A 9480-nucleotide genomic window follows, 5' to 3' on the forward strand; every position below is an offset into this window, starting at 1 on the left:
GTGTGGACCGTATCAAAACATGTTTGAAGAAAAGAGGATAGTCCGCGAGAGCAGCCAAGGCAGTAACCTTAGCGTTACGCAGATCCACTCGTAACCTGTATGATGACAAGTGGCTGAAGTTTGAGACTTATACAAGGCGGAAAGGCTTCATTGCTATGTAAGCTACTCATCCTCAAGTGGCAGATAACCTATGTCATCTTAGACATACTAGACATCTGAAAGGTTCGACATTATCCACGTATCTGACTGCCTTCAGTACAGTGATCACCATGAAGACAGGCATCAAGTTGACGAAAGTACCAGAATTACTTGCTCTGCTGAGATCTTTTAAACTGGAGGACCAGCAAAAGAAATTCAGAGCTCCGGCCTGGGATCTGAATGTAATTCTACGTCATCTCATGAGTGATGCCTACGAACCTCTAGATCAGACTACCTTCGAGCTGCTGACACAGAAGACGCTGTTCCTGCTTGCACTAGCCATGGCATCTCGAATGTCGGAGATACATGTGCTGGACTTTGTTCGAACTAGATTCGACGCGGGGCAACATGCTGCAGTACATCTAGGACTTAGATGGGACTGTATTGCCAAGAACCAACAACCTGGTCAACCAGATAGACAGTTCCATGTACCAGCGCTATCTACAATCCTCGGCCCAGAGGATATAGAAGATTTATCCTTGTGTCCAGTCAGAGCTCCGAAGATATATCTTCAAAGGACTAAGACAAGGAGACAAAAGTTCAAGCGCCTGTTAATCCCATTATCTACAGACTGAAGACGTCCCCGGCATTCACTAGTTTGGGCCTCACTTTGTAGCACAGCAACTAACGGTTCCACAAAGGCGCTGAGTTGGATATCTCACCCTTTATCACGTTGACTTGTTGATAACTTTTACTAAGGAAAAGTATTAGTTTGAAAGTCCATGCCGCAGTCTAGGACAGACTAGCATGAGTGATTAAGACCCTGTACGGGTAAAGATCTTACCTGTACATTAAGGGGTCGCAACTCATTTATGATAAAGATCTTATCATAATCTATGGGTTGTTATAGATATCTAGTGAAAAGAAGATACTAGTATATCTTAAGCCACATGAATCAACATGATTCAGCTTGTCTGAGATTGAAGTAAGACAAGAAAGTGGTCCCCCGAGTTATAACGGAAGTTGGAAGAATAGGATCTTGAACATGCTGTTACGCAGTTCCCATGGGGGGTGGGGGGGTACAGGACGTATTTAAGGACAGCTGATGAATCCAGGAAGTGGCTTGACGCACCACCAATCTGTCGGATTCTATAAGCAAAAGATCATGTGTCAGGATAAGGAAAAATATGTAATTTTTTAAGTAAAATTGATATTTTATACTTATCCTAACTCATGAGGTTGAGCCCTCCCAACCTCCCTGCTGGAAACACTTCGTATTTCACAGTAGATCCAAGTGCATGGGAAGAAAAATCAGGAGAGAGTGACAAGTAAGGCTGGTCACTTGACTGTTTGCGCGTGAAAGGGCAAAAGGGAGGTAACTCGTGGGTGAGTGTACTTTTACGTCCGCGATGGGAACTTCAAAGGATTCAAGTGTTCCACTTCCATTAGCATAGGAAAGAGAGATAAGCAAAAGATCATGAGTCAGGATAAGTATAAAATATCAATTTTACTTAAAAAATTACATTGTTATTTCAGAAATTATATTTAGTGAAGTCATATTTATGTAAGAGGAATATCCAAAGTTTATCCAAACTCCCAGATGATCTATCATGCTAAAAAGATTTATGAGCTCCACATTACAGTAAACAATGTTTGAACCAAACATGGCTATAACAAACTGACAGATGCAATGTACTGGGGTTTTTTCTGGCCACTTCCTGAATTTTCTCATTGAAATGTGTATAACGTACAACTAAGATAAGTGGTCCCTTTGGATTTGTTTTAACTATAGTTTACTGTATGTACATTTTCACATTGATATTAGGGGTGTCACGATACACCAATCTCACGATACGTCTCATTACATACGATCACGATTTTAAGGTCACGATACGATACGTATCGCGATACATAATTTTCGCGACTTTTCATAGCATTACCTTACCGGCAACGTACGAGTTGGCTGACTGGTCCATCAAAATAGTCTAGCCAATCACAAAAGCTGTTACTTTCCAACCTATTTTTTAAGTAAAGCTAGCTACATCTATTTATCGGAGCGGTCTCGTATAATTTTACTATCAAGACTTTGAAGGAGATGGATATAGCATAAAAATTTGAATCGATAAAGTTTTAAAATAGGATTCAATACACGCAAGCATGTATCGCGTATCGTATCGTCAGTAAAAATGTATCGATGCATCGATACATTCGCGTATCGCGACACCCCTAATTGATATCATTGTATATTTTGAGCTGCAAGGTATGTATCCATTGTGCAATATTGACAGGCCAGAATCATTGATATGTGGTTGCCTTACAGGAATGAACAGTCTTACCAGAGTTGTGAGTGGCTATGTGTTCTTAGCAAGATGTCACCAGCAACTACATGCAGTGTTGGCTGGTGTTGAAGTCTCTGATAGAGGTAGGTATTCCTCGCCCAGAAAGTAACTGATGTAGCCCTGGATGACAGAAGCTGCATATTGCTATTAAACATCAAAAGGAACTTATACCACCCAATGTCATACATGGTTGACGTCCTGCTGTCATTCAGATGACTAGATGATTCAGATGGGTTTTGAGTATTATTTTGCTGAATTAGAAACTCATATCTACTTTCACTCACAATAATAATCCTTCATCAACCAACCAGCTTAGGAACCAACTTTATTACAGAAAGTGAGACCCGTTGAAGATCCGGGGTAGAATAGGTCTTCAGCAACCCATGCTTGCCACAAAAGGCGACTATGCTTGTCGTAAGAGGTGACTAACAGGATCGGGTGGTCAGGCTTGCTGACTTGGTTGACACATGTCATCGGTTCCCAATTGCGCAGGTCGATGCTCATGCTGTTGATCACTGGATTGTCTGGTCCAGACTCGATTATTTACAGACCGCCACCATATAGCTGGAATATTGCTGAGCTGGCGTAAAACTTCACTCACTCACTCACTCACTCACTCACTCACTCACTCACTCACTCACTCACTCACTCACTCACTCACTCACTCACTCACTCACTCACTCACTCACTCACTCACTCACTCACTCACTCACTCACTCACTCACTCACTCACTCACTCACTCACTCACTCACTCACTCACTCACTCACTCACTCACTCACTCACTCACTCACTCACTCACTCACTCACTCACTCACTCACTCACTCACTCACTCACTCACTCACTCACTCACTCACTCACTCACTCTACCTCACTCACTCACTCACTCACTCACTCACTCACTCACTCACTCACTCACTCACTCACTCACTCACTCACTCACTCACTCACTCACTCACTCACTCACAGAAAGTGAACCCACTAACTGATTTCTGTTCCAACCACAGATTTTTGTCAGTATGCATTTGCTTCTGTCCAGGGCTGATGGCACTAGAGAAGAAGAATAGACTATTGACAGTGCCCAGCAAATCCATCACCTGTGAACTCCAGCTCCTGAAAGCAACCTGTCTGTATAGGGTTGGTTCACCCCACACTCTAGCTCAGGCACGGGAGATACTGTCACAGGTATGTATGTAGAGTTATCTCCCCATAAGATGGGCTGTGAACACCTTTATTACACTATTACACTTTGTTACTCTGATAACATTCCTGCTGCCAGTGCAAGAGCAACTGTTACAAGAATCTTTATATTTGCTCTCTAACCCCCAAAGTAGTGAGATTTATTTTGTGCTTATTCATTGGTAAATGCTGTCACAGAGAATTTTGAAAAATGTTTAATAGTTGCATACTATACCACATGTTTAATGAGATTGGTTCCAGATTACAGTCTATATTATGTTTACAAAGTGGTCATGATTGTGAATTTTTAATACATTTCATTCCACAAGATTGTTCTGTTTGACTCCAGTTAGTTTACAAATAGAGCAGATTCTTTTCAAAAGAGATCCTCCTTGGGGTACTTATAAGCATTAAAATGTCCATTTTAAATTCCTACGACAGTTGTAACTATATATTTCAATAAAAGATTTACAAAACAAACAACTCGCTTTTTGTCTTGTGAGACCACCCTACAGGACCCCTGGGCCCCAACAGCCAAGAGCAGGTAACTCTAAGCTGAACCTCAGACTCACTTTTCATGCTGTCGCGGATCTGCGCCTAGACGTGTGCATGGTTCAGAGAATATCTTCCTATTTTGACTGAGTATGAGTGACAAAGAAGCAAACTCTGTATGTATGGTACCTTTCTTTATCGCTCGGGCGATAGGTGAATTGTACGTTGCTTTTTTCATTCATGAATTTGTTGTAACTTGCTTTCGTCCCGCTCACCTTCAAGCCATGTGGCTTGCAAGATGGCCGCTCTTCAGGGGCGCTCAAATATTTTTCAGTACCAATTTGTAGCTGTAGGGCCTACTTTCCTTTATGGTTCAGTTGGTGGTACGTTCATCTTTTTTTAACATGTCTCACACTTTTCTTTTAAGTCAGAATAGGTGACTCGTGTTTTTCAATGATTAGCTCTTGTGCGCATGTTTAGCGTCACGTGTAGCTAGGTTGTTCAGTATTTGCACTTTTTTATTGTGTATACGGGTAGTCTTATGTTATACCTTGTAGTCGCTATTCTTATGTATTGTTTTATTATATTCAATATCGCCTGTGCGTCTATTTTATACATGATATTTGTGAAATTTTTCTCACAGTCCCGGCTCTTTGCCATAGCCTGGTTCTGTTGTTTTGCAGTTTTAAAACTGTGTCACCTGTAATGCGGTCCTCCCACCACAGGATCCGCATTTGATTTGTCTTAGGTGCCTCGCTGAAGAGGCTCATGATGACCAAGGTTGTGCGTTATGAGTTTCACCGACAAAACACAGAAGAGTCGTCATGCCTACTTACTCTTCTTTGCCAACTTGCTTCAGGCGGGTGTGACATACGCGGTCTAGACCCGCCGTTTAAGAAACATCCGTCTAAGCACAAAAATCGAAAAGATTTAGGTGCTCTACCCTCCACATCTGCTACACCTGATGCAGGGGTAAAAGGGCCATTAGTGGATGATTGCATTTATGCCTCAGTCACGCTGGGTGGTTGTCTAGTGCTTCCATTTCTTCGGCTAGGCAAGGTCGTCGCCTGCCTCCCTTTGGTGCCAATAGTCAAGCCCTTAAGGCCGCTTATCGAACTTTCGAAGAACAGTTCCGGAATGCAGGCCAACAACTCCGAGTGGTAATTCACTCGGCATTTGTCGGTGCTGCAGAGGCAGCTTATCGACATCGGCCAGGGTGAGGATGAGGCATCATCTCACATATAGGCGCTTGTGGCTTTCGGTAGCCCGTTATTCTCCCGCCACACAACAAGCCCTACTTGCTTTACCGTTTAAGTTGGGTTCCACACTGTTCTCTGATGCTATTAAGGTCGTTTGGGAGGCCGCGGAATCTGTATCCACATTAAAGGATCCTAAACCCTTATTAGAACGGCCTTCTAGCTCTGGTGCTTGGCCCCCGGTTATGGCCTTCGCTTATCTTCCCGTGTCTGGCAAGTAGACTCCAGACTCGCTGTGGCAAAGGCAAGAGCAGGGGTAGGGGTAAGGCTTCTACTCAACCTTTTCCCAGGAAGGTAAAAAATCAGTTCCGACTTCCCAGGCTTAATTCCTCGGGTGCCCTCAGTAGAATCACGACAGGGAATAGTCATATTCCCTACGACTGGTGTTCATTGTCTTCATGCCGACGTCCCTGTAGGCGGCCGACTTTCCCTATTTCTGCAGGAATGGGAAGAAGTCACCTCAAATCCCTGGATCCTGTCCACACTCAGGGATGGTCACATGCCTCAGTGGAAACATGGTCCTCCTGCCTTCTCCGGGAATTTGTCGCACACAGGTGCCGTCTTCTCAGGAGAAGGCGGAGATACTCCTCGCCGAGGTGCAGTCATTACTGCACAAGGCAGCCATCGTGGTGGTCCCGGCGGGGCAGGAAGAAGCGAGTTATCACTCGACTTATTTCCAATCACCAAGAAGGGCGGAGGGTTCAGGCTTATACTAAATCTAAAAGGTCTGAACAATATGATCGAGATGGAGACACTGCGTTCGGTTATCTCATCTGTAGAGGCAGACGATTGGCTCACGTCAATTGACCTCAAAGACGTGTACCTCCATGTTCCAATGCACCCCGACTTTCCTCAAAACCTTCAGTTTTCATTCGATGGGAAGTGCTATCAGTTTCGTGTGCTCCCCTTCAGCATCTCCACGGCGCCAAGGGTGTTCACCAAATTTATGTTGATTCCAGCGCAAGTCGCCAGGGCACAGGGTCGGTGTTGCCACCCATACCTGGCCAACTGGTTACTCAGAGCGCGCTTGCCACTCACTTGAGCCGAGATGCAACACTTTCTGTGATGAGCATTCTCACCAAGTTGGGGTGGGTTATCAACCTCAAGAAGTCAGAGCTTGTTCCAACGCAGGATCTGATTATTCTGGGGGCTCAGTTCGAGACCAGGAGAGGTTTAGTCTCCCTGTCTCCCGACTGCATAGCCAAAGTCCATGAGGTAACGTTACAGTTCCTCGCATCCCCATGCTACCAGCACGAGTATGGCTTCGATTGCTGAGCAACATGGCAGCAACAGTGGACGTAGTTTGGCGCACGAGGTTGAGGATGCGACCGATTCAGCAAGCATTAGCCCAACTGTGGTCCCATTTGGAGAGTTACGAGACAATTCTCACGACTCCAGAGTGGTAATTACCTCATCTCAGGTGGTGGACAGATGCTGGGAACTTATCCAGAGGGCTCCCTTTGGAGTTTCCGATGTCGTTGTTCTCAATTCAATTCAATTCAAGTGTCTTAGGCGACCTCACAGTATCGGGCCTTTGGTCAGAGAACGAGGTGACCCTGCACGTACTGTACCCTGTACTAGAATTGAGAGCGGTTCGGTTGGTGTTCGAACGCTTTGTGGATCAGGTTTGAAACGGTAATGACCTATATTCTGAAGCAAGGCGGTATGGTGTCACCAACTCTCCTTCAGGAGGCGTGGCAGTTTCTGCTCTGGTGTGATCAGTTCAACATTCAGGTGATGCCTGTCTATCTCCCGGGTGTGGACAACGTTCGTGTGGATGCTCTCTCACGATGTATCCTGGCCCCCCAAGAGTGGATGCTCGATCGGGGATATTCGGGATTATCTCCCAGTTGTTCAGGGTCGGTGGATCCTGTTTGTGAGCCATTTTAACAGATATTCTGCATCAGTTGTAGACACAATTCTGGCTTCGTGGAGGGATTCAACAAACGTTCAATACGAGGATAGATGGGCCTGTTATGTGCGCTGGGGTGGAAACGGGGATTCTTGATCCCTTTTCTTCGCCTCTAGGCAAAGTGTTGGATTTTTAGAGCAATCACGTCTGGACGCCAGCTTAGCCGCGTCCCCTATTAGTGGTTACTCTACGGCTATATCAGCTTTCCACTCACCTACCGACAGTTTTGTCTTAGGTCAACACCCTCTGGTGCAGCGCTTCTTAGCGGGCGTGGACAGAATCCGTCCGACTGTCCGGCGGATTAGTCCCCCGTGGGACTTGTCAATCGTTCTTGATTGGATGTCCGGTCCTATCTTTTACGATCTATCGTCTCTTTCACTCCAGCTGTTAAGTTGGAAGGCAGCTTTTCTTAGGGCGGTAACGTCCGGCAGGAGGGTCGGACATTCATGCAATGTCGGTAGACCAGGAACTCACTGTCAATCCTAAAATTGCCGGCTCCTTTCACATAACGGCGCCTATTGAGCTTCCTGCTTTACTGCAGCCTCGATCGTCCCGAACCTCTCTTCGACGTGCTCACGTCTTAGATATCCGTGAAGACTCTCAAGTCTTATATCAAACTTAACAGCATCTATCCAGAAGGATAAACAGCTCTTCTGCTGTTATGGTGGTGGCAAGGTTGGTCTTCCGGTGAACAAGCAAACCATTTCTAGGTGGCTTGTCTCTGCCATTTGTATGGGCTATGTACATAAAGGATTAATTCCCCCAGAAGGGTTGAAAGCTCACTCGGTTAGGGCAGTAGCGACATCTAACGCTTATGCCGCAGCCCTGCCCATTGAGATCTGCTCAGCTGCTATTTGGAGCCATCTGAATACGTTTATTTGACATTACCAACTCGATAAACACTCCTGTGAGCGTGCTCAGTTTGTGGTTCTCACCAGTGGGCAGGGTTGCGACTCTCTAACCGATTGAGCTTTCTAGCCTTCCATTGTGTTTGTTACTTGGTGAAGGATTTTTCATAGTTCTATCCCCTGGTGATGGTTTGGTGATGGTTTATCTGATTCCTTTTAACGTTCCCTTTCTATTTACCTTCAGTATGCATAGCTTACTGGGTTTATAGTGGGTGGGTGGGTGGGGTGGGGTGGGTGACATGTCAATTATGACCCACATCCAAATTTTCATTGGTTAGGGGCGGGAATTTTTATATGCTCTCAGCCTATCAGACTATTAAGCTTGGCAGCTATTGTCCCTCACCCTAGCCACGTCCCCACCTGATTGACAGCGACGGTCAGGTGACAGGGTAAGTGTGTTTTTCACTGTCTCAGTCGATTGGGGAAATCCGCTTTGTGAAGGGTATTGTATGCCAGACAGAATACCACTCCAGAGTCTATGTCTATGAGAGTCTGTCTTATGCTTATAAGTACCCAAAGGAGGATCTCTTTTAAAAAAGAATCGAACAAACCTGAAAAGGTTTCTTATTCTTTGAATAGAGTCCTCCTTGGGGTATGACCACCCACCTCCCCTCATTCTGTCTGCGTTCGTGCAGCATGAAAAGTGAGGTACGAGGTTCATGCTTAGAGTTACCTGCCCTTGGCTGTTGGGGCCCAGGGGTCCTGTAGGGGTGGTCTCACAAGACAAAAACGAGTTGTTTGTTTTGTAAACAATTTATTGAAAAATATAGTTACAACTGTCATAGGAATTTAAAATGGACATTTTAATGCTTATAAGTACCCCAAGGAGTACTCTTTTCAAAGAATCAGAAACCCTACAGGTTTGTTCGAATTTTGTCTCTCAATTTTCAGGATGTGTTTAAAGTTCTGAGTCGAGGACTCTCCTGGTGTATGTTTGTCTGAAGCAAGGAAATGTAGCAGATGCACAGGTTAGTCAAGATGTTAACATTAGTTAAGTTAATGTTAATGTATGGCACTTACGACTATCTTAGTGCTAAGAGAGCTTCGAAAATCTAGGCCCTGGATCATTGCTCATACATTACTTGTTGATACAGCTGGAATGTTGATGACTGTAGCATTCGCTTAGGTCAGTCAACATGTCCACCTCTACATGAAAGCTAAAATCTAAAAATTCAGACACTGCATGTCATTAGTTATTATTCAGTCCTAACTGAAAGAGAATAGACGAAGAGTTAAAGTAGCAGAATCAACAAATT

At 44.8% G+C, this 9480-nt stretch overlaps 1 protein-coding gene across 1 annotated transcript in view; it reads left to right on the forward strand.

Annotated features, from left to right (window-relative positions):
* Positions 1-9192, forward strand: part of LOC124255796 (tetratricopeptide repeat protein 37-like) — a 34403-nt gene extending 25211 nt beyond the window's left edge. The window contains exons 10-12 of the mRNA XM_046689732.1: positions 2459-2560; positions 3517-3673; positions 9125-9192. Of these exons, the coding sequence (XP_046545688.1) occupies positions 2459-2560; positions 3517-3673; position 9125 (260 nt within the window). The 3' untranslated portion in view covers positions 9126-9192. The remainder of the gene's footprint in view (positions 1-2458; positions 2561-3516; positions 3674-9124) is intronic.
* The last annotated feature ends 288 nt before the right edge of the window (positions 9193-9480 follow it).

The sequence above is a fragment of the Haliotis rubra genome, unplaced genomic scaffold, assembly GCF_003918875.1.
Source record: "Haliotis rubra isolate DU_JTF1 unplaced genomic scaffold, ASM391887v1 Scf61, whole genome shotgun sequence".
NCBI classification, from domain to species: Eukaryota; Metazoa; Mollusca; class Gastropoda; order Lepetellida; family Haliotidae; genus Haliotis; species Haliotis rubra.